At 42.3% G+C, this 15,336-nt stretch overlaps 1 protein-coding gene across 1 annotated transcript in view; it reads left to right on the forward strand.

Annotated features, from left to right (window-relative positions):
- Nucleotides 1-13,962, forward strand: part of LOC311041275 (nuclear pore membrane glycoprotein 210-like) — a gene marked incomplete at both ends in the record, with an annotated part of 51,884 nt that extends 37,922 nt beyond the window's left edge. Inside the window, 3 exons of the mRNA XM_084086180.1 lie at nt 504-681; nt 4,262-4,437; nt 13,742-13,962. Coding sequence (XP_083942306.1) covers nt 504-681; nt 4,262-4,437; nt 13,742-13,962 — 575 coding nt within the window. The remainder of the gene's footprint in view (nt 1-503; nt 682-4,261; nt 4,438-13,741) is intronic.
- Nucleotides 13,963-15,336: the final 1,374 nt, after the last annotated feature.

Genomic DNA, 15,336 nt, shown 5'->3' on the forward strand with positions numbered 1-15,336 from the left:
TTTGGGCAAACCAGTTTTTATAGTATAGTTTGTTGATTAATTTTGATGCTGTAATGGTATTTTTTACATCTTTTATCTCTTTTTTTGAGTCCTAAAAAGGTCTTAAAAGTCTTTAAATTGTCACTTCACTGTCATCTGTGAAAAAATATCATGTCCCACAGGTTGAGAACCAAGTGCTGTAATATCCCCAGTGATAATTTAATTCCAATTGTAACTGAGAGTTAAATTTAACGGGTGACTGACCTTGTCCTGTAGCTAGTGGCTCAAAACACCTTATTATTTTGCATAATGGTGAGCATGTAGTAAGCAAGTAGGTCGGAGAGGTTCATTGTCGGTATCAGCCAGAGCGCGGGACTCCGCGGGAGTGTGGCATGTAGATTGGATATTTCCTCTATTAATTCTTCTTGTTCTGAAAATATGAAATGATTAAATATCTGGCCTGTTTTGTCTGTCCTCAACTCATTGTACCCGACACATGACGTTTGACTCTGGTCTCTCCATAGGGACGGCGTGGGCACGCTGGCCTACCGGATGCTGGACTGTCCGGAGCACGCTGCTGTGGTTGCTCAGGTAGACGATAAGGGCTCGTTGTCCTCTGGCTCTCTGACCGGCTCCTCCTCGCTGCTGGTCACCTCAAAGGAGACGTTTGGCATCAATCAGACTCTGATCCTCGCTGTCAAGGTGGGTTCCATGCAGTAGGGCTTTCACCAACTAGTCGACTAGTATAACCAGTAGTCGACCTTGTTGGTATTAGTCAAATAGTTCATTGTTTTAGTGCCATAGTAATGGCCCATTACTATTATTATCCTCCTGCCTTTATTTTTAGCGGTGCCAACCGCTCTACACTTGACTTGACGGCAAAGAAGAAACACATACAAACACACGCACACACACACACACACACACACACACACGGACTTGGACATTGCCTATGCCATCTCTCCTCTCATTGGCCACACGTGCCACTGCTTATCAAAGAGGGGTCCAGGGACCCCCAATGACGTTATGTCCGTCCGCCCGTTTAGAGCACAGGATTTCAAACAGCTATAACTCCAGTTCACAGCATGCCACCAAGTCCTAATTTGATATGTGGACTTAGACCACCAACAGGGACGAGCATGAATTGCTGAAGTTATCAAAGCGGGGTCCAGGGACCCCCCCCGTATGTTATGTCCGTGTAAGCACGGGATGATGTCCGTGTAAGCACGGGATGAGCACGGGATTTTAAACAGCTATAACTCCAGTTTGCAGCATGCCACCAAGTCCAAATTTGGTATGTGGACTTAGACCACCAATAGGGACGAGCATGAATTGCTGAAGTTATCAAAGAGGGGTCCAGGGACCCCCAAGCACGGGATGAGCACGGGATTGTAAACAGCTCTAACTCCAGTTTGCAGCATGCCACCAAGTCCAAACTTGGTTTGTGGACTTAGACCACCAATAGGGACGAGCATGAATTGCTGAAGCCCCGCCCCCTCTGTCTTCCCATTGGCTGGCCTTTAAACAGCCATAACTCAAGTTCACAGCATGCTAGGGAGTACACATTTTGTACATGGACTAAAACCACCAATAGGGACAAACTGTAATTACTTAAGCCCCGCCCCCTCTGTCTGCCCATTGGCTGGCCTTTAAACAGCCACCATTCCAGTTTGCAGCATGCTACCAAGTACAAATTTGGTACGTGGACTCAGACCACCAATAGGGACGAACTGAAATGAGTTAAGCCCCGCCCCAAAGGCACCGCTTCCTTCACACAGGGTGTGATTTTTTATCAAAAGGGGGTCAAAAGTATGCCCAATAATAGCCTATTATTGGGCAATAACCCCCCTTTGAGGATCCTTAGAGACGCTGCTGTGCTGCTGTGCCAGAAGCACTTCCCTTAAAACGGCATGAAAATAAAGGCAGGAGGATAATAATAATAGTAATGGCATTGGCAAAGACGGAAAAAAGTTGATCTACAAGCTCACAACGCGTCGCGAGCTTGTAGATCGGCTTTTTTCGGCATTCTGCTAAGTGGCCTGCCATCACGGGCCGCCAAAAATGATTTTCACTAAAAATAACTAGAATAAAAGTAAAACATTTCAGGTGACGAAAATATGACTAAAACTAACAGAATCTTATTCAAAAGACTGATTAAAACTAAATCAAACTTTGCTGTCAAACACTGGTTCCATGAATCTTTGGTTCTGAATGCATTGATTGATGCATTGTTTTGATATAAAACTAGAGTCTATAGTTCGGGCCGTTATGCGGCCCTCACACCTGCGTCACACTGCGCTGCACACGTCTGTCTGTGTCTCTTTTATGCCCACATTTGGAGATCTCTCTCTGTCTTGTTCAGCAGTGTCCCTTTTTATGCCCATATATGGAGATCCCTGATGTCGTTAGTATATGCCCATATACCCTGTACAGTGACATGAGCATAGCGGTCATTCGTCCTTTGTGAATAATGCATTTCCTTATTGATTCATTAATTAACTATTATTTGTATTAAAACAAGAAAGAAATTACTTGAAAAGTCATATTCTACCAGGTGCTCTGTGTGTGTGTGTGTGTGTGTGTGTGTGTGTGTGTGTGTGTGTGTTTTCATAGACCTGATTACTTGTTTTTCGGATTGTTCGTTTCTCTCGCCAAACCTGGCAACAGAATATGCGACGCTAAACGCTATAATGTTTTTTATATAAGTGGTGGCAACATTTTTTGACACCACACGGGTCTTCCCAACAATAGCTAAGATTGACGTCAGTGTGAACATGGCCAAATGCATGGTGATGCATGCAACCCAGGCCTCCAGCTGGAACCCAGCCAGAGATGATGTTGCTGCTATTATGCGGTCGACACACTATCTCGCTCATTTACCGGCGTGACCCAGTTTTGATGAATTATGAAAGCCCGAAAAAAGTGGTTTCTAAAATGTACGTCTTCGGGATCATATTGACGGCCATGTCATCCATCTCAATGAGTTTGAACGTCTATTAACCCATTAAGACCTGAGGCCGCTTAAAAAAAAAATCTAAATCCGAACAGTTTTTCTGAAAAAAATATAAAAAAAATAATTTTCACGATTTTTCAAAAATAGCAGATATACAAGCTCATAGCGCGGCACAGCCAAAGACATCTAAAGTGACACAGATGCGTTCCAGGTATCAATGGGTTAAGAGACAATAAGCTCCATTAGCCAGCCTAATGATCGGTCGGGCTGAACTGCACTGTCTCTTCATATTCATTAAGAACAGCGTGGACCCATGGGGGGGGCCTGGTGGTTCCCCCAGGACCCAAAGGTACAAAAAAAAAAATCCATTATGAATTATAGCCACTTAAGCCCCTAGTGGTCTGCTTCATATTCATTAAGAACAGCGTTGAGCCCATGGGACGCCTGGTGGCTCTGACGATTAGTGCACAGAGCCATAATGCAAATGACTGTTTTAATCTGAAAAACAATAGCACTGACCTTTGTTGATTTGATTGATTACTTTCTTAGTCAGAAATGTAAACGGCGTGTGGTACAGTCAGACTTTATCCCTGGCTAATAAGCCTAATATGCCTTAATACATTATAATTGCTCTCTATGACTAAAATTTCAAACGTGTTGATATTTTATTTATTTTAGAAATACGGTAGTTGCGATGGGCGTTGTCCCTATTGAGTAAAAGATTAACCGTTTCTAAAATAAACGCAATGTTTTGTTTTTAAGAACTTGTAGAAGAACCGTGCATTACCTGTATGCAACTGAGAGTCAGAGTCATTTCATTTGCCATTTGTAGTGAACTACATTGGAAATGGGGTGCAAGAGCTAAAAACAGATTTAACTGTTTTAACTGATTGCTGTCAACATGCAACTGTCTTAACTGTTTGTTGTCAACATTATCGTTGTTCTTGTTGTTCTTATGCTATATATATGTGTGTAATCTCGGCATCATTGTAAATGAGGCTCTCCCTCAATGATCTCTCCGAGAATCTTAAATAAAGGTTGACTGAATAATGTATTAAGGCATATACTACTTATTAGCCAGGGATCCTTTTTAAGGCTAAAAGGATAACACAAAAAAAATCCTGGGGACTTGTTTCCACTGTGGTCCTATGTATTCAATTCAACACAATAATTCATGTCATCAACAAATACAAAACACTATATGTACAAAGGAGGAAAAAGAACTTTCGATGGGAATTTACATTTACCTCCCCGTGTGGTCTCCTCATAGGCCAATTTACCCAATTATGACTCCTGCTATGACCCCTTACCCCCCTCCACCCTCCCCAGGTGGTGCCGGTGTCCTACGTGCGCCTCAGCACCAGCCCGGCCCTCCACACCTCCACCAGAGAGACCCTGTGGGCCATCCCCCTGGGCATGGTGCTCTCCTTCACCGTCCACTTCCACGCCGCCAGCGGAGAGGCCCTGCACAGCTCCACCTCTATGCTCACCTTCACCACCAACAGGTCTCTATACATACACAACACACACAGCTCCACCTCTATGCTCACCTTCACCACCAACAGGTCTCTATACATACACAACACACAGCTCCACCTCCATGCTCACCTTCACCACCAACAGGTCTCTATACACACAACACACACACAGCTCCACCTCTATGCTCACCTTCACCACCAACAGGTCTCTATACACAACACACACACAGCTCCACCTCTATGCTCACCTTCACCACCAACAGGTCTCTATACAACACACACACAGCTCCACCTCTATGCTCACCTTCACCACCAACAGGTCTCTATACACAACACACACACAGCTCCACCTCTATGCTCACCTTCACCACCAACAGGTCTCTATACACAACACACACACAGCTCCACCTCTATGCTCACCTTCACCACCAACAGGTCACTATACACAACACACACAGCTCCACCTCTCTATGCTCACCTTCACCACCAACAGGTCTCTATACACAACACACACACAGCTCCACCTCTATGCTCACCTTCACCACCAACAGGTCTCTATACAACACACACACAGCTCCACCTCTATGCTCACCTTCACCACCAACAGGTCTCTATACACAACACACACACAGCTCCACCTCTATGCTCACCTTCACCACCAACAGGTCTCTATACACAACACACACACAGCTCCACCTCTATGCTCACCTTCACCACCAACAGGTCTCTATACAACACACACACAGCTCCACCTCTATGTTCACCTTCACCACCAACAGGTCACTATACACAACACACACAGCTCCACCTCTATGCTCACCTTCACCACCAACAGGTCTCTATACAACACACACAGCTCCACCTCTATGCTCACCTTCACCACCAACAGGTCACTATACACAACACACACAGCTCCACCTCTATGCTCACCTTCACCACCAACAGGTCTCTATACACAACACACACACAGCTCCACCTCTATGCTCACCTTCACCACCAACAGGTCACTATACACAACACACACACAGCTCCACCTCTATGCTCACCTTCACCACCAACAGGTCTCTATACACAACACACACACAGCTCCACCTCTATGCTCACCTTCACCACCAACAGGTCTCTATACACAACACACACACAGCTCCACCTCTATGCTCACCTTCACCACCAACAGGTCTCTATACACAACACACACACAGCTCCACCTCTATGCTCACCTTCACCACCAACAGGTCACTATACACAACACACACACAGCTCCACCTCTATGCTCACCTTCACCACCAACAGGTCTCTATACAACACACAGCTCCACCTCCATGCTCACTAGAGATGTGCGGATGGCCTCTCACGTCACCCGAATCCACAAATTAATTATCTGCCCGTTATCCAACCGCAATAATGATATTATCCAATTTAAATATCCGCACCAACCGTTTTTCCCGTATGTCAAAATATTATTATTTTCTGGTATTCCCCGTTAGTTTTAGTATTAGTTGTGCGATGCGATGCGATCACAATTGATTTAGCCTATGGAATGTCGGTGCGTCTTTTTTTCTTTTTTTTTAAACCGGTGCTGCGCTGAACATACTGCTCTGATGAACAGTGCGGCATCCAACATACAGGCATCCAACACACATGCGGCATCCAACATACAGAGCGCACTGCTGCCAGCGCAGCAGAGCAGCACCGGTTTAAAAAAAATAAAAAAGACGCACCGAGCCACCGACATTCCATAGGCTAAATCAATGCATTTTGTGATCGCATTGCACAGAGGCTGCTCTACACACTCACACAGACACATGCATGCAGAGATTTAGCTATTTTATGGATAGATATATTAGATGTCATTAATTCATTTACCGCAATATTTCACCCGCGGTTTATCCGATATTAATTAATAATTATATTTGATTGACCCGAATCCACCCAAACCGCGGTTAACTGCGGCAACCGCGGATAAAACCGTGATCCGCGCATCTCTAATGCTCACCTTCACCACCAACAGGTCACTATACAACACACAGCACATTTTCAGATATGAATCCATTCAATCTGGGAACACATACTGTCATTTTACATTTCGTTCTCAAACTTTTTTCATGTGAAGGACCCCCCAAAATGTATTTGGCCGCGGACCCCCATCTCAAAATATTTTGTTCTAGGGACCCCCACCAGAAGCAAAGATTTGAGTTTAAAATGTTGCCTTTAAAAATATATATATTAAAAGATTTGCAAAAATGTTCAAGATTTTTCAAAAAATAGCAGATCTACAAGCTCATAGCACGGCACTCTGTGCCGCCCTATGAGCTTGTATATACAAAAAAAAGTCCTTCCATTGTGGTCCTATGTATTCAATTTATCAACATGGCATAAAAAATGTACATAATAATTCAAGGTTCAAGGTTGTACTTTATTGTTACATCTAGTGTACAGGTAAATAAGAGTAAAACTTATTTTGGTTTGGCTTCCTTCAGACAATGCAGCAGCATGGATAATAACGACAACAGAATAATGAGAGAAATCGTAAAAAGATTTAAAGAAAAGAGTGCAAAAAGAGAAGAGCAAAAAAGAGCATCATCAAATGTAGTAATACATGTCATCAACAAACACTACATGTACAAAAGAGATGGGAAAATGATGTTTACCTCCCCTTGTGGTCTCCTGATAAGATGTTTTTACAGGCCAGCTTTGAAAGAAACCAGTGTTACACATCCTTATAGTGGATGGTGTGTCTGGGCATTCCACATTTTGGTGGCATACATACACTATAATATGTACAAAGGAGAAAAAGAAAAAATCACTACAACTCCACACACCACATGTTTCTACCAGCAGGTTACTAGAACACCACAGACGACCACATTGTCCACCAACACCACACAGCTCCACCTCCCCACAAACCTCCCCACGTTTCCCCACAAACACAGCCGCACACCACATTCTCCAACAACAGCTTACAGTATATACAGTATTGTTAATGTCGGGCAGAAACCTCTCGTCTCCATAATTATTCTAACTTGTGTTTTTTCGTAAATCAACACCCTACTCGATCATACTACAAGTTCTGAGCTTGTAGATCCGCTACCTTTGCTATTTTGGAATTTGAATCCTGAAAAGTAACAGTTTTGGACACTTCACATTTTCACGATTTCTCAAAAATAGCAGATCTACAAGCTCATAGCGCGGCACTCGGTGCCGCGCTATGAGCTTGTAGATCTGCTATTTTTGAATAGCCAAAGTGTAAAATAAAGCTTTTTAGGTCAAATCAAAAAATGACACAGATGCTTAATGGGTTAATCCATGGGATTTGAAAATATTTTCGCCTACGATGACATGCCCAAAATAGGGATAGATTATTATTTTATCATGATTATAAAAAATATATAATCAAACTGTTGCAGCTCTACTTTGGACGTTTTCATTTAGTGCGTTTAAACAAAGACGGCAGGGAATCCAGTTCCTTTGGGGACATTGTTTTAGGGGTTCAAATGAGTTAAAACCGCCGTCCAGAATCCTGACATTTAGTTTTACAGTTTGCTTACTGCTGTTCTAAAGTAAAAGCCGCAGAGCTATTATCCTGCTGTTGTTGAGCCGTACCGTATTTATAGCACCAAGGCCAGCTTGTTTATGTAGCTTTCTCCTGACCATATCTGAACTGAAGCCCTATACAAATTAGTCCCTTAGCAGTTTGCAAACGGTGTGCAAAAGCACAGATTTATACAAAAGAATGCTTAAAAGGATGACCCAGGTAAGCCCTCGGGGCTTGTTTCCATTAACTCATTCCATGCCAGAGTTTAATATCATAATGTACTCACCACTGCCAGCGGTTTATTGTTGTTTTTTTGTTTTTTTCACCTCGCCACAGACCTCGCTAAATACCTTATGATCACGCGTTCAACTGTTTGTCGACACACAGGGTAGTTGTGTGAGTGGCCCAGAGAAGACATTTTCAATCGGCGACATTCCATTTAGCAGTAGTCGCAGTTTCTAAAAAACGTTTTAAACAGCGTTCAGCGGAGATAATGGCGATTTAGCGGAAGCTTTAGAGCGGTGGCGGATGTGAACGAAAATCTTCGATTGACATTCATTTCCGTTTCCGGGTGTGCTACAATGAAATGTGTCACTGCGAGAGAGTGCTACAATGAAATGTGTCACTGCGAGAGAGTGCTACAATGAAATGTGTCACTGCGAGAGAGTGCTACAATGAAATGTGTCACTGCGAGAGAGTGCTACAATGAAATGTGTCACTGCGAGAGAAAAAAACAAAAAATACCACTTTGCGTAGATCTACGCGACTGGCACGCTGCGCAATTATATAGGTTCGCGTAGATCTACGCGACTGGCGCGCTGCGCTGTTATTTAGGTTTGCGTAGATCTACGCGATTGGCACGCGATGGGTTAAGGTCCTGTGTATTCAATTCATCGAGAGATTAAAAGGTAGGGTAAGTGATATTCTTTGGTTAAAACAAAATGTTTTTTGTTAAAAGGTTAAAGCCCTATTATTCTGATAGTAATCATTGTTATAGTGTTTGTTCAGTAACAGGGGTCTCTCTGTCTCTCCAGCTTTTTAGTAAACAGAAAATAAGTGTTCAGGTAGGTGACACAATTTCAGCCAATCAGGAGAGAGTACCCATTTATCAGCTTCATTTTTATAGTGTTCCAGTTCCAATTTTGTCTGCTCGTTTATTTGCGTCATCACTTCCAATTTCACTTGTTTAATCTGTATCCTGTCTGATTTCTCTCTGCTGATTTGGATAGATTTGCTATCCTGACCTGAAAAAGCATTTCCTGTTTAATAAAGAGCTGGAGAGACATGGAGACTCCTGTTACTGAACAAACACTCTAATGCAATGAGTGCTATCGGAATATACTGTAGAGCTATTTAACACTTATTTTCACCAAAGAAAAGCACTTATCCTACCTTTAAAGACAAACAACAATATACAATAATATCCAAAACACATCATATGACATATGACAAAGATATGTAGAGTAAACAAACTAACTGCTTCATTGATAAGGCAATTAGCACACATCTTAACAACAAGGCTATTCAAAGTGATTTACGGTGAGAGGAAGCATTATAAAAGTGCATTTGAAAACCATTTTCAATGACTATTCATCATCATTGCATTAAAGAATCAAGAGAATAGAAAATATGACTAAGTTGAAATACATTACAGTACAAGCACAGCACAAGAATCAAAAAGCGCAATAGAAGGCAAGCAAACAGAACGGTCTCTCAACTTTGATATCAAAAGAACTGAGTTATAGCAGCAGACCTGCACTTTTCTGGGGGTTTGTTCCAGCTATGTGGTACAGTATATATAAAACCTAAACGCTGCTCTCTCCACACATTTCTCCATTAGTTTTGACATAAAGCTGACCTGTCTGACAACCTGAGAGGTCTGGATATAGTTCATGATGTATTGCCACATAAAAAAAACATTCAATGCTTTAATAAACCAACAGTAGTACTTTGACAGACAGGTAGCCAGTGTAAATATCTGAGAGCTTCCAGTGATATGATCCACCTTCTTTCATCTTACTGAAGAGGGCTCCAGCAGCTCAGCAGCTGTCTGTCTGTCTGTCTGATCCATTTGTTTTGTTTCGGAGAGACCTGTAAAGAAATTGTTACAGTAGTCAAGCATGGATTAAAGTTCAGTCACTTCCATACAAGGCAGCACAGCACGTCCTCTGTGGAAGCACGCCGAAAATAGCCGATCTACAAGCTCACAACCCTGTTAGTCCATTAAGACCGGGAGCGCTTCTCTGTCATTTTAGATTTATTTGGCTATTGAAAAATAGCAGATATACAAGCTCATAGCACGGCACCGAGTGCTGCGCCATGAGCTTGTAGATCTGCTTTTTTTTTTTGTTACGGTGAAAATGTGTGCAAATTAGGGGTGTGCCGATATATCGTCCCGCGATATATCGCGATACGTTTTCGCGACGATATGTATCGTTTTGGAAAAAAAAAATATCGTTTTGGAAAAAAAAAAAAATTTTTTTTTTTTTTTTTTTTTTTTTTTTACAATCATAATAATCAGGCATGCAAACGGCCCCGAAGTGAAAAGAGTGACAACATGTTTTTTTTTCGGGTCAGGTGTCATACTATTTGGATTCAAAACGGCTATTGTAGCTGAAAAGCTACAAGTTTGCATGTCTGAATAATGCAAAAACAGAATTATTTGTTTGCATTTTCTTTTTTTCTCCTCCATATATTTTCATAATAAAAAAAGTGCGTATCGTATCGAAATCGTATCGAAGTTGTGAGCCAAATATCGTATCGTATCGGTTCGTGAAATTAGTGTATCGGCACACCCCTAGTGCAAATCTTTGAATATATATATTTTTTTAAAGCAAACATTTGTAAAATGTTTTGTTCCATGGACTTCCAGAAGCTAAGATTTGAGTTACAAACGTTTGCATTAAAAACTATACATATTCAAAGATTTGCACAGATTTTCATGATTGTTAAAACAATTGCAGATCTACAAGCTCATATCGCGGCACCCGGTGCCGCGATATGAGCTTGTAGATCTGCAATTTTTGAATAGCCATAGAAAAGGAATGACACACGCGCTGCGTTCCCGGACTTAATGGGTTAACATCGAAGTATTTGAAGTGGTCACTGGTCATACTAGCAATAGAACAGTTTGAATTGATCACACTAGCAATAGAATACCTGTGTCCGAGGCATCTTAAAACATTAAGACCTGGAACGCATCTGTGTCACTTTAGATTTCTTTGGCTATTCACAAAAACATCTTGAATCTTGAAAAATCTTGAAAACATTTTTTCGATTTTTTTTTTTCAAAAAACTGTTAGGATTCCGAAAACATTTTTAAGAATCGCCTCAGGTCTTAATGAGTTAAATAAAACCCTAATGGTCTCGGATACCTCATATAATCCTTTCATGGCGTTTCACGAATCAGATATTGGGACATGGCCTGACAAAACGTTTCAGTCGTGAGATTTTATTTTTGCTTTAATCCGTGAGTCAAGTCTACTTGAAGAGATGAATGCATGGACATGCTTTCCCAAATCCTTCTGAGAAATAAGTCCTTTATTTCTTGATTGTATTCCTCAAGGTGATAATAGGGTGAATTTGTAATCGTCTTAATTTGGTGGTTGAAATTCAGGTCTGAGTCCATGACTAATACCAAGGTTTCTGTCTTGGGTCGTGGTTTTTTAACATTACAGACGGAGACTGAGCATTAACTTTTAATCGTCCTGGGTCCAAAAACAATTACTTCAGTTCTTTCTTTGTTTTAATTGAGGACATTTCTGGCACATCCAACCATTGAAATGTTCAGTGTATTTAGTGGACCATAGATAGTCCCCTGGTGATATGGCTAAATGCAAGTTAAATGGTAAATGGCTTGCGAAAAGCTTTTCTCAAATTTGATCTTGAATTTACTAATTATAAAAAGGATCAAATGTAACTTCCTGATATATTTAGAGACACAATGGCAATACACGGGCAATTTTAGCTCTGCAATAGTAAAATGGGCTGGGCCAAACAATGAATTCAGTCAAGTTCTGTAGACCAAAGCATACATGGGAAGTAGTGTCACTCTTCAGATAGGGTTTTTGCCTTTTGATTTGAATGCATGTTATGTGGTGTGTGTGAGTGAAGACAGTGACCCGGGTAAGTTATGCATCAGTAAAAAAGACATCTTGAGTTAACCACGGCCATGATACGGCATACAATTCCTTACCACATGAATGTGTTTGTGTGTATTTTTGAGTGGTGCCAACCACTCCTATACGTGACTTTGCCCGTGTGTGTGTGTCTGTCTGTATGTATGTTTGAGCACGAACTCAGCATGACCTCAACAGCTGCGGCTGATTGCAACACAAAGATGCAACCAGTTACACTAATTACACACAAACAGGAGTGCAACACACAAACGCGCGCGCGCGCGCACACACACACACACACACACACACACACACACCTTTGAGTAAAAATACTTAAACTGAGTAAAAATACTTAAAATGAGTAAAAATACGTAAAAGATGTTAAAATGAGTAAAAACACGTAAAGGCACCAATCTCTTCACACTGGGTGTGATTTTTTTAAATATATATTCATAACTATTGTTATATATAACTAGGTGTTTCGGTACTACTGCAATAGTGGGAGTGCCTGGTGTGTCAGTTAGTGCAGACCATCTGATACAAAAAACTACCATACAAAAAAGACCCCCCCCCCCCCCAAAAGTGCAGAATGTACTTCATTTATCCTCATCGTCTCAGATGGAGTCGTTTCCACCTGAGTGAGTTAAATGAATGCAGCCCTGATGAGGGGACTCCCTCAAATGGATTCCATTACCTCCTCGTCCAGATGCTGACAGATAATTTGAGGGTGGGAAAGTATCCAAATGAAGCTGGTGAAGGGCTGGCTAATGGGGTGGGGGAGTATGAGGGACTTATACGGGGGTCCTGGAAATCCTCCCTAACGAAGGAGAAAGCAGTCGAGTTAATTAGGTCTCAGTGCTGACTTGTGGCTGTAGATAAAAGGTAGGAAGGTGATCAGGAAATGCTGAGGAGATATACAGTGACAAATGCAACAATAACAGTGGCATACTGTATATAATGACAACAAGGACATGCACAACCACTTTCAACCTTTCCAACCTACAGTATTTCTGGACATATATGTTCCATACCTTTCCAAAATAGCCAATCTATAAGATTGGCTATATCGGTGCGACACTGTCCTATGACGAAGTATAAAACGGCGCTTAACCCATTAAGACCTGGAACGCATCTGTGTCATTTTTTGATTTGAGCTAAAAGGCAGGATTTTAAACTTTGGCTATTCAAAAATAGCAGATCTACAAGCTCGTAGCGCGGCACCGAGTGCCGCGTTTGTAGATCTGCTATTTTTGAAAAAATCGAGAAAATGTGTGCAAATCTTTGAATATATATATTTTTAAAGCGAACATTTGTAACGCCCTCTAGCGTAATCACTAAAAACATGATGTTTTTTTTTATTGACCTAGAACTACGTCAATGGCGGTCAGCGGTTGGATATGAAATGATGTCAATGGAAGGGAATGTGTCAAGTGGTTAAAAATCAGGACAATGGGTCTGTCTCTTAATTATTTACGAAAAACAAATAGATTGGTCCGAGTTAACTATTTTAGTCCTACAGTTGTACAGTCGTACGACAGTGTTGCGCCAAAATAATTTGAACTTGGGGTCCCCAGTTCAGATATGATTATTTTGGGGGGAGGGGAGGGGTCCCGGCCTGAACAGTTGGTGAACCCTTGTTCTAAGTGCTTGTGTTGTGTTGTGTTCGGTCCTATACCAGGGATGACCTGGTGCAGGTGGGCAGGGGTCCCGGCAACGACTCGGTGACGGTGAGGACGGTCAACGTGGGCCTCACTCTCCTGGCGGTGTGGGACCCCGAGCAGGCGGGCGTGGCGGACTACCTCCCGCTGCCCGTCCAGCACGCCATCTACCCAGAGGACGCCCAGAGGCTGGTGGTGGGCGACGTGGTCTGCTTCAGCGCCCACGTCATCGGCCCAGAAGGTGAGACACAGGAATCCCAACTTCTTGTAAAATTGTGTTTTCCCGACCCTGGGCCCGTCTGGGGACCACTAGAGCGGTGTTTCTCAAACCTTTTTGTGTCAAGGACCCCCCAGAATGATATGTATTTGGCCGCGGACCCCCATCTGAAAATGTTTTGTAACGGCGACCCCCAGAAGAGAAGATTTATTAACCCATTAACTCACTGAGTGCCAGAATTATTTCTGGCTATTTCTGGCCAGTGCGATTTTCTATTTTTTTTTCTAAAAAAAAAGTAGAAGAGAAGTGCTTAGGAAGCGAGATACAGCCTTTTTCAGTTATAAGTTAAACAAGGAGTGGATGGAGCTGCAAATCTCCAGATAATGATATCTTGGGTTCTGAATACTTTTTTCCCCAAAAAAAGAAGACATTTTTTTTTAAACTATTTTTTCAAAAACATGTCAAACACTTGATTGGCACGTTGCACCATAGCGGTAAAACACGTGAAACGCGTGAATGGCACTCAATGAGTTAAGACCTGAGGCGATTCTTTCAAATGTTTTCTAAATCCTAACAGTTTTTTGAAAAAAATCAAAAAAAAAAAAAGTTCAAGATTTTTCAAAAATAGCAGATATACAAGCTCATAGCGCGGCACTCGGTGCCGCGCTATGAGCTTGTATATCTGCTATTTTTGAATAGCCAAAGAAATCTAAAGTGACACAGATGCGTTCCAGGTCTTAATGGGTTAATAGACGCATTTCCAGACAACGTCACACTGATAAGAACCAGTATATGCGTGCGCAGGCCGGGCCCAAAAGAACCGCTCATTAGACGCAATGTAAAAGTGGTCACAGCCTCACGTGTAAAAATGCATCCTATCAAACTTTCAGATGCTGTTTTCCTCCCAGTGTGGAAGAAGGTGGTTTAGGATGGATGTTTACTGTGATCTCTGCCTTTTGAAATATATACCTCGGTTTATGTTGTGTCAACCTGTGTGTGTAAACAAAACCCCACCTCTCTGTCGCAGAGAGAGCGCTCTATGATCACGGCATCAGAGCCTGCTTGATCGCGCAGCTGTATCCCCTCAAACCTAATTCATGCTCCGCCGTGCGAAGGTGTTGCGCGCAGAGAGCGGCCCGGGAACAGCAGACCTCCAAGCTCACAACGGTCGCGTCCGCGACGCGTTGTGTGAGCTTGTATGTCAGCTGTTCTCGGTGCGCAATACCATTGCGGGGTGAAGTATATATGTCTCGCTAGGAGCGTCTCGCCAGCCAACACACAGAGGGGGTTGAATGAACTGAAACCAGCGCTCCTCAAAACAACGACGGAGCATAGGCACAAGCATGACTGCTGCCGTTAGCTGAAGTGAAACGTAGCGTTCTCATTCATTCAGTTTAT

This window comes from Gymnoscopelus microlampas (genome assembly GCF_963454915.1).
Source record: "Gymnoscopelus microlampas genome assembly, contig: SCAFFOLD_166, whole genome shotgun sequence".
In the NCBI taxonomy this organism is placed as follows: Eukaryota; Metazoa; Chordata; class Actinopteri; order Myctophiformes; family Myctophidae; genus Gymnoscopelus; species Gymnoscopelus microlampas.